Source organism: Patagioenas fasciata, chromosome 9, assembly GCF_037038585.1.
Source record: "Patagioenas fasciata isolate bPatFas1 chromosome 9, bPatFas1.hap1, whole genome shotgun sequence".
NCBI lineage: Eukaryota > Metazoa > Chordata > Aves > Columbiformes > Columbidae > Patagioenas > Patagioenas fasciata.
Genome location: NC_092528.1, coordinates 24,976,657 through 24,991,774, shown reverse-complemented (window position 1 = coordinate 24,991,774; position 15,118 = coordinate 24,976,657). Strand labels below are relative to the sequence as shown.

At 47.9% G+C, this 15,118-nt stretch overlaps 1 protein-coding gene across 1 annotated transcript; it reads right to left on the bottom strand.

The window, feature by feature from the left end:
- Window positions 1-2,535: 2,535 nt before the first annotated feature.
- On the bottom strand, window positions 2,536-14,303 carry CLDN1 (claudin 1). The gene is made up of 4 exons (XM_065845028.2): window positions 13,953-14,303; window positions 5,669-5,833; window positions 5,106-5,190; window positions 2,536-4,619 (listed from the first exon to the last, which is right to left on the bottom strand). Exons 1-4 carry the CDS (start codon window positions 14,173-14,175, stop codon window positions 4,457-4,459), a joined length of 636 nt encoding a protein of 211 aa, XP_065701100.1. The 5' UTR covers window positions 14,176-14,303; the 3' UTR covers window positions 2,536-4,456.
- Window positions 14,304-15,118: the final 815 nt, after the last annotated feature.

Sequence of the window (15,118 nt, the reverse complement as noted above, 5' to 3'; positions counted from 1 at the left end):
AGATTTGACTACAACCCTGCCACTGCAAACAGACCTGACCCTATAGGATGCATTTCAGCTGGACACTGGTGTAAGATCCTGGAAGAAGGTGCTGCTACTGGTGGCATGTTTTAGGTATCCTTTGCAAAAACACTGATACAATTTTACATCACTGCCAATTGACTGGCTGGCCCAGAGTTATTCCATATGTCTCCACGCTCAGGAGAAAGGCTTAAGCTCTTTCAGTCTGGTTGACTTACCCAGATTTGTATGTCTGCTACATTTGAGCAACTTCTGGAAGTTACTGGTATTTCTGGGGTTTGCTCTTAAGCAGAAGTGCTGTGTTTTCTTTCCCGCGATAATGCCATTATTTCTTCTGCCTTACATAAAAAAATTCTGGGCTTGCATGAATATTTCAAACATTCCTTGTCACCAGCTCTATTGGTCATTTCTGGGATCTCCATTGTCAGAGTGTTTCCAGTGCTTCCACAATGTATCTGTGTGCTCAGAGCAGTACAGAAAACAAAGGCAGAATCATTTTAAGAAGTCTGTGTGTAAATCAGAAGCCGAATCTGATAAAAGCGTTATCACAGAGTTTCTTAAAATTGAGTTGGAGAAGCCAAGAAATCCAACAGGCTGATGTTATTCCAAAAACATCTTGAGCTCTCTTATTTCCTTGAAATTTCTGAGTAATACAAATGAGCATGTAGTTCCCACTGACAGTGAAGTTCCCTGCACGGTATAGACAGCTTTGGCACCACATGAATAATAAATATGGTGTGGAAGAAGATGCCAAGAAGCAGGCAAAGTTCCCATTGTCTGTACAGACAAATGCCATCATTTCACCGCAAGATGACTTTTAACAGCAGAATATGTCACATGCAAGTATTGAAATCCAGTGGGAAATTCTCCCCCAACTTTCAACTCATGTTACTCCTTTTCTATACAACCTACAGTAGAGATGGCCAAAGGGCTGTAGAAAACATGGCCAAATGGAATTGCATGATCTTGCATGAAAGCCAGGGGAAAAGGGTTGGAAAGCTCCCTCCCAAGTAGGGTCAGGGTCATCTCTTGAGACATCAGCCCTCCAAGAGGTACTCTCCTGTCACACTGGACAGGAGTGAGGATCACAAACCGTATGAAATTACATTTACCCCCAAACTTCATCCTTGGCTTTGCACTCAGCCTGCCAAAAAGCCATTTACAAATGTAAGTTGGGCTGTGAGTTTTGTCAAATCAAAAGTATAGCAAATCAACAAGGTTGATCTGGCCCTCTCCACTGTGCCAGTCTCACACAGATCTGTATCCCCTGCTGTAACCTATTTTTGCCAGCAGCTGACAAGTCCTACTGTTTATTTTATAGACCGCTTTGCTTTCCTGTTGTTCTGCCCAGGGAACTTCGGAATGGTACATGCAAAAGTCCTCAGAGAGGGAGTAGGCACAAAAACATGGGAAAAAATTAATCTCAGTGGAAATCCTTGACTAATTGACAGGCTGGAATAAGAATGACCATAGATCCCAAACTATGCCAATGCAACCAGTCTGCTCCAGGCACTGCAAGCTCACTCAGCCAGCCACATGCCTGGCTGTTTTGCTCTGCCAGCTTTACAAGGCCTAATTAGCTCTATTCTTTTTGTTTGTAATTATAAAAGCAAACAGCCCTCAGAGAGAGAGGGAATAGAAGAGGCAGCTCTTTGAGTTCAAGAAAACGTTTTAAATAAAGTTTGCCTCTCATCAGATGTACTTGAGCCCTAGTGGATGGAAAGAGGTTTCCAGGCCAGGTAGAAGCAAGGAGAACAGATCCTTGCTACCCTGGGGATATATCAGCACAGGTTAGAAGCAGCTGTCCCCAGCTGGAACCATTTCCTACCTGACCTGGAAAAATGTACACCTGACTGGTTGTGCCCATTGTCACAGCTGGGAAAAGCACAATACCCTCCTGGTGGGGGCTTTAGAGTAAGACAGATTCTCCCAGAGCCCATCTCTTCATGATTCTGTTAACCCAGGAATGTCAAGGAATTGCATGTAGTTTTTATGATACATAGATTGGCAGGTCTCTTCCTGCTCTGGAGGCAGAACATCTTGTACAGCCTGCACATACCCTACCCCAGATAAAGCTACTGAGTGCAAAGCACTGCCGAAACATGGGGCATCTCTCCTGGGAGCGCCTTGGCTCCACACCCCATCCCTTCCCCATTCCTCCAGCTCCCCTCCCCTGCCAGGGAGCCCTTTGCTTTCCCCCTGCCCCTTCCTGCTCCACCCAGGGTGCAGCCTTGCCGAGGAGTGGACCTTCTGGTTCCCGGGCTGCAATCGTAGCAGATTACTGGGTGAGTTTCTGCCAGAGGCCACAGCTGCCTGACTCACTGCTGAAGATCTGTCCCCACCTATGTCTGCTGTAGATACAGCTAAACAAGCTCCATCCTAGCAGGCAAGCTCCCAAAAGCCCAAGCCCCAGTGCTTTCTTCCTAGCACACTCTCCAAGTTCTGCTCAAAAAAAAAAAACAAAATAAAACAACCAACCAACCAAAGAAAAACCACACAAGAAGTGATGCAATCTTATTTTCCTTAAAAAAGGTCATTTATTGAAATTGTTTAAACACTATACAAGTTCCCAATATAAGTGTCTGCTCCCTGGCTCAGGGTTAATGCAAATACAAAAGCACAGGCTTCAGTAGCTCTTTAATGTGACCTGAGCTGCCACCTCCTAAGACAAGGTCTCATGGGGCAGCTGCTGTTCACAGGCAGTTCCCCATGGAGAAATGGAAGCCACATGACCCAGCTGCAAGTACAGGCCAACATCAGCTCAAGCCTGAAGCAAATGCTCTGCCCGGTTTCTTTTAGTAACTTTGGTTCATGTCGCAAAGAGTTGGGTCAAACAGAGGTACAATGCTTATACAAGCCACCATTACCATGGTTGTACGTAGCTCAGCCCCAGAGCCTCTCCCTTTCTACAGAAGAAAAAAAATCTGGTGCCTCTGAACACATACACATTTACAAAGCCTGTTCAGAAGCAACAAGTTCCCTTCTGTAGAAAAAGCAAGCTTGATCTTTGGAGAACTGGTACAATTATTCTAGGAATTATGAGACCACTCCAGCCAACCTCAGCTAGTGTTAGTCAAACATCAAGTGACTGACTGGGTGTTTCAGATTAAAGGGTGGAAACCTCTGAGCTGCATGATTCCCCTCCCCTTTTATTTTTTTGCTTAAGATGTGACTTAATATGCAAGGATGGCTTTATCTTTAAAATGCTAGTTTCTTCCTCTTTGTTGAGTTTGGATTAAAAGAAAATGGCATAGCCTTTGGGTCAGTTTCTTTGGAATTTGCCTTCATATCATCACTTGTTTACAAGAAAAAAGACAGGATCAAATGGCTGCATGTGAGGTATCCTTGGGGAAACATCAGGGAGCAGCAGTGCATTTAGTTTGGTTTAACACGTTTATCTGCATGAGGCAAACTGAGATTGGTAACTAAGCCCAGATGAGAAAGACTCAAGGAAATAGGAGATTTTGTTAAAAAGTGGCCTGTAGCACACACAAAGGGATAAATCTTCAAACTCAGGTACAAGGGTGGGAACATGGAGAAACAAATCACTGGCAGCACTCAGTGTCTAAGAAACAGCAACAACAGCCCCACCAGACACCCAGCAAAACCAGAAGGCAATCATTTTTCCTTGGGTCTTCCCTGGCACCAGGGAAACCTGCAGCTGCTAGAGAGTTTCCTAACCTCTGTAGTTAGAATTTTCCAGCCTTGGGCTCAGACACAATCAACCTCCAAGGTCTTGTCAAACAGTGACAATATACAGCTAAGCCAAGCCACTTTACACTGCACCTTCTGCTGGCCAACCACATGTGAGTGGACAGTTCCAGATTTCGGCTTAAATAACAGCAATTTGATTGTGATTGACCCTTTGCCAAGCCAATCTGCACAGAAAGGAGTGTGCTGAAGATGCCAATAAGACAGTACAAGAGCATTTTAGGTCTCTTCAAGCATTCTTACATGTAAAGTCTTTTCCCTAAAATTATGTTTCCCCTTAAGCTATTGGTTTCATCACTTTGTATATTCTATATGTTCCTTTAGTTTCTACACACACCACACTGGGCTCTAACTTAATGGGATATGGGACTGAATTTTTACAACCTATTTTTTAAAAAAAACAACTAAAAAAAGCACCAACATCCATCTAAAAAAAACAGTATCATTTTTCCCTTTTACTCCCAAACACTAAACTTAACTCAAGCTTGGAGGTTTTGTCTTTCCAGTGGCAATACCTATGAACCTAGGCTAGCCTTCCTCCATGGGCTGGGAGAGAAAGGAGAAGTTATGTCCAGTAGCAAAGAGGATTAAAAAAATATACACATTTTTGGGAGAAGAGGAAGGCAGAACCTAGAGTCTGAACTCTGGTCAGGACAGTGGTATTGTAGTGTCCTCTCCAAAATGCTTTCACTACTAGTGCCGGTGGCTCCTCTTCGTTGTTTCATTATACGTAATCCTTCCCTGTGGAGGAGGCATTTTTTGGATAGCCTCGAGTGGGTGGATATGAAGTTTCTCTCCGTGGACAGGAACAGCAGAGGAAGGCTCCCCCCAGCAGGGTCAGAGAAGCAGCTGCCCATCCAATGAAGAGAGCTGATCCAAACTCATATCTGAGGAGAAAGAAGGAAGAAAGTGAATATGAAAAATTCTGCTTCTGGATTACAGTGTTAGAATTTCCACACAAAGCAGAAGGGAGCTGAAATTGGGATGGAATTGGCTTCCTGCAAGGCAGCAGTTTGGGGCATCTAAGACTCTGTGACCCTCAAAGCTCAGAGCTTTGCACACTGGGTTAGTCCAGGCTTTGAGCTCAGCCTGCACAGCTGCAGGAGGGCCACGCTCCGTGCAAACCAGACCTTAGGCATTTAGTGGAAGACAAACACAGAAGTCACATCAGCTGGGTCTCTACAGTGATGCTGCCTTAAAACAAAGCCAAGACTTAAGCACTACATGGATGATGGTCCTAAGGCTTTTTCTGCAGTTTGAAGCCAACCCAGCTAGCTCAGGAAATTCCCTTCTTTCTTTTGAGCCCCAGCTACTCAAAACCAGGCCCTGCAAGGACTTGTCATGCTATAGTGTTACATCAAATGGGTCAGTACCTGGTGTTGACAGGGGTGTAAGGGTCATAGAAGGCCTGAGCCACTCTGTTGCCATACCATGATGTGGCTACCAGCGCTGCCAAACCTGCACATGAAGGAAACACAATGTCATGACTTCAGAAAAACACGACAATCACTGCAAAGTGTAGCAGAACCAGCATCTGCAGTAATGTTGAGATGCTGCTACCCTGAGAAGATCAGAGCTGTTATTTAGTGCTCATTTGGAGAGAAATAAGGAAAGGATTTGAGGTCACCCACTGTTACATTGCACCAAAAGCGAGACTGCTGACAGCCTTTCACTGAAGCAGGGTTACAGGTCACACTCAGCTCTGCTAACAGATGGAAGGCACACAGTCCATATAGGAAGCATAATCTTAGTGCCAAGAAACCTATTTGATGGCACAGTAGCTGCTGTCTGAGGGAAAGTCCTCTAGGGAATTTCCCAGCCCAAAATGCTCTTGGAGCAACAGTAAGACCTCCCCTGGCCTCTCACATCCAATGCAAGATAAACACCGTTTAGGAAATCGTACATTTAATATTAAACTTATCTGTATGTTACCAACCTGCAATGATGAACATCACCCCACCAAAGACAGCCATCCGCATCTTTTTTGTCTGGTCATCTTCCATGCACTTCATGCATTTCATGCCAATCATAGCAACGAATATAGAGATCAGGCCCACAACGATTGCAGCCACCATCAAAGCCCGAGTAGCCTGCAGCGTGCCTAGAAGACATTAGGATTTGAGTTACCACAAAGAAAACTCCATGTACAAATAGAAACTCAAATTACTGGTCTCAATAACCATATGTCAAAACCTTGTGCTCCATGTTACACAGGATACAACCAAGCAAGACATTCCTTTTTAGCTTTAAGCTCCAGGACAGTCATGTATCAAGATCAGAGGCCTCTTCTAAAATGCATAGCAAACAAGGGCATGCAGCTCTTTGCAGGAAATGACCTGGGAATTGGCCTCAGACATCTTTTGTTCCTCGATCATTTGAATCCCAATTGGAAGGGTACATCTGTTTATCAAAAGAAGTATTCAGATTTAGGCTCTACCTTAACAAAGCATTTAGGCACATGTTTTAATATGAATAGCACCATACATATGAATAGTCCCACAGCAGACAGCAAGGCCCCTTTATTGCTCAACACTTCGAAAACCTGTCTCTTATACAAATACCTCAGATATTTGAGTTAAATCCCCAGTTTGAGTCCCAGAGGGTACAAAAATATAGTTGCAACAGCATTTTCCCAGCCAAATGAAAACCACACTTCTTTATTTGCCCCTGCCTACAATGTGTAGCTTATTTGACTCAAAGGTATTCAAATGTTTTAAGAGTCTCTTGTGCTTTTGGAGAACTGGAGCATGGGGTGATGCCTCCCATAGGCAACAGTTGTATTTGCCTGCATTCTCAGTAAGACTGGACAACATACTTTATCCAAGATCTGGCTTTATGTTGTTCATCTGAATGCAGTCACACTAACCCTATGTACATGAGTGACTGAATTAATATTTTCTTGATAAAGGAGAAAAGGAAATTATGTTATAAATGAAATCATTACTGATAGAAAACCTCAGGTGATAAAACACCTGAATAGCAGTGAAGTAAGAGCCTGAGCTTTATTGCTTGGTAAATCAGGTTTGTTTGAACAACACTGATTTTAATACACAGTCCTGTTAAGATCTGGGAACAAACAGGGCTGGTTAATCAAAGGAACAAGTTCCCTGGAGCATGCTGTAACCAAGGCAGAAGTGTCCCCTGACACGGAAGGTTGTCTAGCAGTGACACAGGCACAGTTTTTGCAAAGTGTCACCAGAATCTGTTCCCAAGTCTGGAGCTCAGAAAGCCCACTGCCTGCATTCTGCTAGAGCTCTGCAAAGCACTTCAAGCTTGGACAACTGCAGCTGCAAGATTTAAGTTACACCTACAACAGGGCACCTGCAAACTCCTCAGAGCCCCTACCAGGGGATAGCACAGCCACACACCCATCCTCTGAGATTCTTTACTGCACTTTGCCCCAGGACACAGCTTACACAGGGAAATTCTTGTGACCCACACCAACAACAGGCTACCAGGCTCGTTCTGCTTTAACACAGATCTGGATGTGTCTCTACACACAAACTTGTTGTTCTGTAAATAGATTGTGAAACCAGTTAAAAACAACACAATAAAAAGGTGATGTTCAGAGAAACAGGAAGTGACATTTTTGTAAAAACAGTCTTTGCTTTCTTGGGAAAGCCCCCAAGATCTGCTTGGCTAAATGTAAATTCTCACTTACTTCAAAGGGGAAAGGTGACACACCTCCACACTGCCCAGGTGTTAATCAAAACCACTTTGCTTCATTGATTACAGAAACCCATTTATACAGTGATTTATCACTTTGGCATAAATCACAACAGCAGGATCGAAACTTTTAAAATAGATTAATCTCCAATATTGGAGGACACACTCTAAAAATAGTTTTTAGCTCACAGCAGTTATGCCAGCTTTCAGAACTACTTCAGCTGACAGGTTACCACCCAGGCATCCAGTTCAGCTGCCATGCATTTAAGGCTAAATTGTGCATTACAGCAGCAGCTCTGGAGACAGCAATGGCTGAACACCAGTTCATACTTTGCACAGGCAAGGACATTTTCTGCAGAAGTACCAAATCGTTTCATCAAGTCTACAGTAAGTTTGGCTTAGTTTTGCTGCAGAAGAAATTGCTTTATAGGAGAGGGCTTTGAGAGAGTTCTTTTGTGAATGTGAAAATAGGAAAAAGTTATCTCAAACAACTAGAAAACTAATTATATGGGTGGGAAGAGACCTCTCACCTTCAAACACAGTACTACAAGCAGAGGAAGATGCTTGAAACAGTATCTATGACCTCAGAAGACCTAACTATGAAACCTGCTGAAGCCTGAATATGTACAAGAATTAACTGGATGCATGGCCACAACAGCTTTGCAGAAGCAGCTGAACAAAAAGCACCATTGTGAGCATTTCCCAGGGCTACCCCCTTCCAGGGGCAAACCCTGGAGGGACATCTCCTGGTGTCCTCACCCCTCCCTTAGGCACAGCTCATGGCATAAGAGGACAGAAGCATTTAGGAAGCTCACAGTAGGACAGAACAACAGGTTGGAACATTCGCAGAACAGATTGTTACTTTGTCCCAAGAAGTTCAAACGTTACATGACTGTCTTAGCCAACCATTCTCGCCTCCACCCAGCCTGGATGCCCTGGGCTCATACACACACTGGGAGACAGAGCTGTTGTCTTTCTGCCACTTTTGCAGCGCCTGCAGTACACTGAGAGCAGTTAATCATCGCAGAAGCTATTAGTTATTACGCACACATTAACAACTGCATTTGTCAATGGAAGCACATCCAGAAGCTGAGAAAGCTAGTTTAATATTAGCTCTATTGTTCACATGGGCCTTTCCAGGTGCTTTAAAAAATCCCAAATGATACAATAGTGTCTCAACCTGCTAAACAGGACTGGCTGCCAACAACAAGCAGAAGTGCTCTACAGCAGTTTAACTTTACAACTCCTATCATATTGGAGAGATACAGGATTTCCCCCACAGTCCTTGCTGCCACAGCTAGCTCCCAACAGGAACAGGTAGCACAACACTTATAGCATCCCACGCAATGCACTATGGCTGTTGGAAAGCCCAGGCAGTCTCAGGAGCCCTTGGGGAAAAAACAGTCCCATACAAGGCAAGATAAACTGGCCAGGAACTCAACAACAGCTGTCGGATGGCAACAGTATTTTGTCAATAAAAACCACTATTGACTCAGAAGCCAAGCCTTTTTATTGCTGGTTAGTAATGAGAGACCTGGCCTGAAAAGCCTAAAGCAAGAAAGGAGGAAGTACTGAAGAACAGAGGCTTAAAACTACTGACAATTGTTAATAACAAATGTGAATTCTGCAAGCCATAATACTGTGCAAGTCCATAAAAGCAACACAGCAGCTCACACCCGTTTCAAAGAATGAAACCCACGGTTTTTAAAAACATGGTAACGAACAGTTCCAACTTCTTGTTGTTAGTGGGTTTGGACACAAACTACATGATGCCGTCTTTATCTGAAACCTACGTAAGACTTTCCTTCCCACAATTATCATTACCTGACACAGAAGCAATTTCTGGCAACTGCTTAGATATAAAAATAAGGATGTCACCAGCATGTTTGAGGTTATTTTTCTGTCATCACATTTGCTTATTTATTCCGTTATCACATTTCCTTATTTACTCTGTTTATGTCATCTACATTATAGAAGAGCTGTTGGGAAAGTGCCATGGGATTTTTATAATGCCTGTTTGTAATGCAAAATTGCTGTAATGGCTCTGTGTGCAGATTATTTTCTGATAGGGGTGGATGCTCACTCTGATAGGGATACTCTCTGATTGCCTTGTTTGTATTTTAACTATGGACTTTTCCTTCCCTTCCCATGCAGCCAAGTGGTGAAAGAACACAGGTGAAAGATGCTGTGCAGGTCTGCGAGGGAAGTCGCCCAGGAGTTAAAAGCACCGCTGTAGTGTAGGAAGCATGTTACGCCCTCTAAAGCCTTCAAAGTCTTCCCATCGTGGTTTCCATGAAAGCTGAATCTACCTCCTCGAAGGAATAGGATCCGAGATGCTGCTGTTCTGCCCTGCCTGCACGTGAAAGGCACTTTTGTGCAGCAGGCAAGGTAACAAAGATGTGAGCAAGCACTAACAGCATCACAGATAGTCAGCAAACTTCTCTCACGCTTTGCAGTCATTCTGGCTGACCTCAAAAGCCTGCTAATGGCTTGGAGGCTTTCAGTCCCCTACCATCCTCTGTAAGGACTCTGCACACCCATCACCATCAGATATTCCAGTCTGGACTCTTTCAAAGCACCTCCTCACAACTCTAGAAGACTGTACAGAGGAATCTAGGCAGGACACAGACTCAAACAGTGTCACGGTTTTTGCCAGAACAGGAAGGCTGGGAAGTCCTCACTGCATGTCCAGTGCAAAAGAGACAAGTTCAGTAGGTGACAGTGGCCTTGTACTCTGCCTGCCTCAAGGCAAATAAGCTTCAGTTCCCTCCTGCAGTTATTCAAGCAGCAGGGAAAGCTTGCTGGTAAGACGAGCCACACACACGACCACCATTTCCAGATCCCTGGTCAGAAGAGACCTGGGCAGCCTGTTTTCCCACAAAGCCTAGAAATTCCCTTAGCAAGAGATTTAGTAACACATAGTAACACTGGCTACTAAAGCTACTTAGAAGCTGCCTGTAGAGCAATAAAGCCAGTGTGTTGCAACACACTCCCATCCTCTCTTGCAGACACAACAGGGCACCAGCACACAGGAACAGCCTCAGCAGCATTCCAAGTAACCCTCTACCTTCTGTAACAGCATAACAAGCAAGACTGTTTTATCACTTGATCATGATTTTTCATGAGGAAGGACCAGGAATTGAGAAACATGGGAGTAAATTAACCCTTAACCCACATGAAAGTACAGATACCAGCAGGTTCTACCTGCTTACTCCAGATCTAAAGATGAAGAGACAACAAAATATTTGGACACATTTGTCCCTCATGCCATAGCTTTGTCCTTCCCTTGGCCACCCTCACCCACCATCACAACAGAGCAGCAGTAACTTGAGCATGAATGTTTCCTTCTCCCCACCCACCCTCTTCTCCAGCTCCTGAACAGGCTCAAGCCAGGGTGGTAAAGTTGTAGGAGAAAAGATCTCACATTTCAGTGATGCTGTTTGAACCAGAGGGCATCCAAACCCTTGTTTATTTTCTAGGCTAGAGCACAAAGGCTCATTGTGGATGTACTAGGTTTGGTAATGAGGTGGTAGATGAGTCTCAGCTTGTCTCAAGCACAGAACCTCTCCCACCAAAACCAAACAAGGCACTGAGTGTGTTTAGCTAACAGTCTAGACAATACCCAGAAGAACCTCTACTCTGAACAGGAGAATGTGGTTAGGTGGGGTTGAAAGCTTCCAGAGACAGGTACCAAGAACCCTTCTTCCTCCTGTCTAAGACCACCCCCCTGAGACCCTGGAGGAGCACAAAGCTCAGCTGAGCTCCATGGACGATGCTGGAGGGCTATAAGTACAATGCTGAGGCCGTGCAACAAAGCCTTGTTGCAAGGGTGGCTTTTGTTACCTCTATGTCTGCATGTGGCCACGCACTGCTTTTCACATAAGCCGGCAAAAGGCAGCCTTTCTGTTGCCTGAATGGGAGCACTGACATAAGCCCTCAGCTGAACACAGCTGCGGGAGAAGTGCCAGCATGGGTGCACTCCAGCAGCGCAGCCACACAGGAAGCTGGAGGCCCCTTAGTTGGCCAACAGTGGTCATCAGATTGTGCCAACCCCATCTCTGACATGCAGCATCAGTTCAAGCAGCCAAACACTGACACATCTAGAGAAATGGCACCAGCTATGCAAAAGCTTCCTGGCTATGCTGTCCAGCATTCCCACGACCATAAATTACTGCAGGTGTGAGGAAGTTCAGTCCTTTCTATGGCACCAAAGCAATCCCATCAGTACACGAGGCTCTGACGTGTGGCTCAGAGCATTCAGGTCATGTGAAGCTCTGGCAGGAAAAGTGTAGCCAGGCAGAGAAGTTTTTCTGCCCACAGAGCTGTACCGCCCTCACCATGACATCAATGAATGTGGTGAGGGAGCTCTTAGCACACAAACTGCACCTGTCCCAGGGTGCGGCCATTGAATTGGGTATAAATGGTTTTTTATCACACCTCCACCCAAAACAGCACTGCTGGTCCTTGCCCAAGCCTATGTGGCTGTAAGACCTTGAAGAGAGATCAGGCAGGGAAAACAGCAGATAAGGTGTATATCCCTAGGCATGATCTGCTTTCAGGTGGGAAGGGTGCAACCTAAGCAAGCCAGGGTACAAAAGAACAAGGACTCCCTTTAGCCAGCCCTCACTGACTTCCCCAACGAGGAAAAAAATCCCCTGCGATTTCCATATTTCATGAGCTTCCTGGGAATTTTCAGGAGAGCATGCCCTGCAGGGCCAGGGGCTCAGTAAGAGGACAAAAGGCCACTAATAGCTCAGCCTCGGTCCCTGGCACCTCACACCTCCCTCCCCCGTAGCTCTGGAAGAGAAGAGCCTTTATTGTTCGCAGGACAAAGGTGAGGGGAGCAGCTGGTTTTCAGCACTCAGCCATGAATGGGGCAGGTCTGGAGGTCCTCGGGCAGGTTTTTTGGAATCTGTTTAAGCCAGGCTCCGCATCTGATTCTGCAGATCTTATTTACAGCACAATGGGCCGCAACCACACAGCCCCCGAGGCAAGTTTACCTTTCGCAACCCATCCAGGGGGTGGCTGGAGATTCCTCAGCCCTGCTGGCATCTTCGCCCCCCAGCCCCAGTGCGAGATAAGAAGCTCGAAGCAGAGTTTACACATAATAACTACGCAAACCACCCCTGACTGTGTGCTTAACCCAGCCCCGATTATCCACAGCCCTGCACCCTCTTAGTGCTAATTGCGCGCACCGCACTCCTGAAGGGAGCTGCAGGGCCCACGGGTGTTCGGGACAAGAAAGCAGGAATGATTGATAGCAACGAAGGTGGGGCCCGGAGTGTCCGGCTTCACTGCGCGACACATAGGAAGGGTTGGTGGCAATCGAACTTGAGGATACTCCCAACGGTCCCTGGTGCCTGCCCATTCCTTTGGGAACAAGAAGGTGACCAAGGTGGTAATTATTTTATTAATTAGAGAGGGAGAGCGATTAAGGTATTCCAGGACACTACTGCACTCTGGATGAGGGGAGGTACGATTTTTTTTTTAATCTATTCCTTTGGGTGTCAGCCTAAGTTTTATGCTCCAGCACCCTAGAAACAACCCTCACTGGGCTACAGATCAGCATGACCGCTCCGACTGACACCCCAGCAAGCCAGGCTGCAGTCCATGCATGCGAGATATGGCTTTGCCGCCCCAGGACAACATAATAGACCTAGAGATTACCTTGATGTACTGGTCTGCCGAAAAACTACAGGCAGTGCTACCTTGGCTGGAGTCCAGCTCACCTGCCAGCCCTTTGCTGAAAACCCCCACGGGAGCTGCAGCGACTTTCCCAGAGAACAAAAGACCAAAACAGCCAAACCAAAAATGAAAAGTGCTCGAAAAGACCACTTCAGCACCGCTGATCAACTTTGCTTCCCGCTGAGCCAGAGCCAAAAGCTCTTGCTCGCAATCACGGCGTTTTCCCGAACACACGTGGAGGGTCTGACTCTTCCCCTCCCGGGACGTTTTCTGAAGGCAACAGGCAGCCGGCATGCGGGCAGGGGGCTGTGGGACGGCTCCGGTTCCCTCCCCCGGGTACTGTTCCGCCGAGCCCCCCCGGGCGGGGAGGCAGCATGCCGCGGGATGCGCTTCAGCAGGCGCCGCAGAGACCCGATTATCCCGAAAGACAGTCACGAATGGAGTGACCCTCAGCCGCGGCAGGGAGAGCCATCGGGGGAACCCCCAAGAGACACCCACCCGAGCCCCGACGGGATAAGGCGCCACCAAAAAGTAGGGTGATCCCGAGCCCTGCACCTTAAACCCCGAATGGACAGGCGGCGTAGCTTCAACGGGACGGAGACCTCGACACCCGACAGCACCGGCACCCCCAGCGGGACGGGGCACCGGGTGGGGGTGGGCGACAGGACTGGCACCCCTAATCCTACCACTTCAGCCAGAGCCCCGACACGACCGGCACGGGCGTGGGGGGTGGTAACGCTACGGAACCGGTACCCTCAGCCCCGAGCGGAGAAGCACTGGAACAGAGAGGATAGCCCCGACGGGACGGACACCCCCAGCCCCAACAGGACAAACACCACAAAAGCCGCACTCCCCCACCCTCAACTTACTCTCCAGCTTGAGCAGCGAGTCGTACACCTTGCACTGGATCTGCCCCGTGCTCTGCATGGCGCACGACATCCACAGCCCCTCGTAGAGCGCCTGGGCCGTGACGATGTTGTCCCCCGCGTAGGATGCCATCTTCCACTGGGGCAAGGCGGTGCTGATGATGATGCCGATCCAGCCCAGGAAGGCCAGCACGAAGCCCAAGAGCTGTAGTCCCCCGCTGGCCATGTCTGCGTGGAGTCGGGGCGGGGGGAGCGCGGGGGAAGGGCTGCTCCGCGCGGGCGGAGGGTACTGCGAGGGGAGCGAGCGATCTCAACCTGCTCCGCGCACCCCACTGCGGCCCGCGCGCCGCCCCGCGCAGTTTTTAAAGCCACGCAAAGGGCGCCCCCTGGCGGCCCCGCCCCGCGGGGTTTTCCGCGGTGGGACGCGGCTCCCTCCCCCCTCTGCCCCGCCTTCCTCCGCGGTGAAACCGGGGAAGCCGCCCTGAGTGCTGCCGCTTCTCGCCCCCACCCACCCGCTCCTCGCTGGGGCGCATTGTCGGGAGAAATGTCGATACCCCCGGGGTAAGGAGGGGGCAGCAAAACGCCGGCCCCCGGGGGTGGCCCCCCTCCTTCAGGGTTTCGCCCGGACACAAAGCCTCTAGGGCTCACCCTGCCCCTTCTTACTGACTCTGGAGAAACGCCTGGTGGGACTGTTCTTTCTGTACCCCCAAGGGTACAGGGGATGCTTTGGCACCTCGGAGGTTTTGGCACCTCCAAAGCGTGCTCTGTTTGTGCTTGTGGGTCTTCCCGTTTCTAGAGCTGGGGGCCCTGAGAGCATGAACCCACACTCACTTTCCTTGGATTTTGCTGCCTGTTGCTGTCCTTTACCAGCTGGAATTATAGATGTCCCTTTTCGGTGGAGACAACCTCCCTGGGCCAGCTTATGTGACGGGAAACGTGGAGATGGGGCTATGCCGGTCCCACCTGTCCTGCTGGTGTCTATGTGACCCACCTTCCCCAGCCCATCCCAGTGCCACCACTGCAAGGCAGGAACAAGGGGACATTTCCCACCTGGCAGAATCACTGCCCGGTTCCCCGGGCACGCAGCACACGCGGGAATAAACTGCTGCAGAGAACGCAATAGAGAAGTCATAAAAATGATCAGTATTATGATTTCAAAAGGCTTTTAA

Coding starts and splice junctions, on each gene's coding strand:
- CLDN1 (XM_065845028.2), bottom strand. CDS start 14,175: ATGGCCAGCGGGGGACTACAGCTCTTGGGCTTCGTGCTGGCCTTCCTG. Junction 5,191..5,668: donor GGTGATGTTCATCATTGCAG/GTTGGTAACATA, acceptor CTTCATGTGCAG/GTTTGGCAGCGCTGGTAGCC. Junction 4,620..5,105: donor TACACCCCTGTCAACACCAG/GTACTGACCCAT, acceptor CTTTCTCCTCAG/ATATGAGTTTGGATCAGCTC.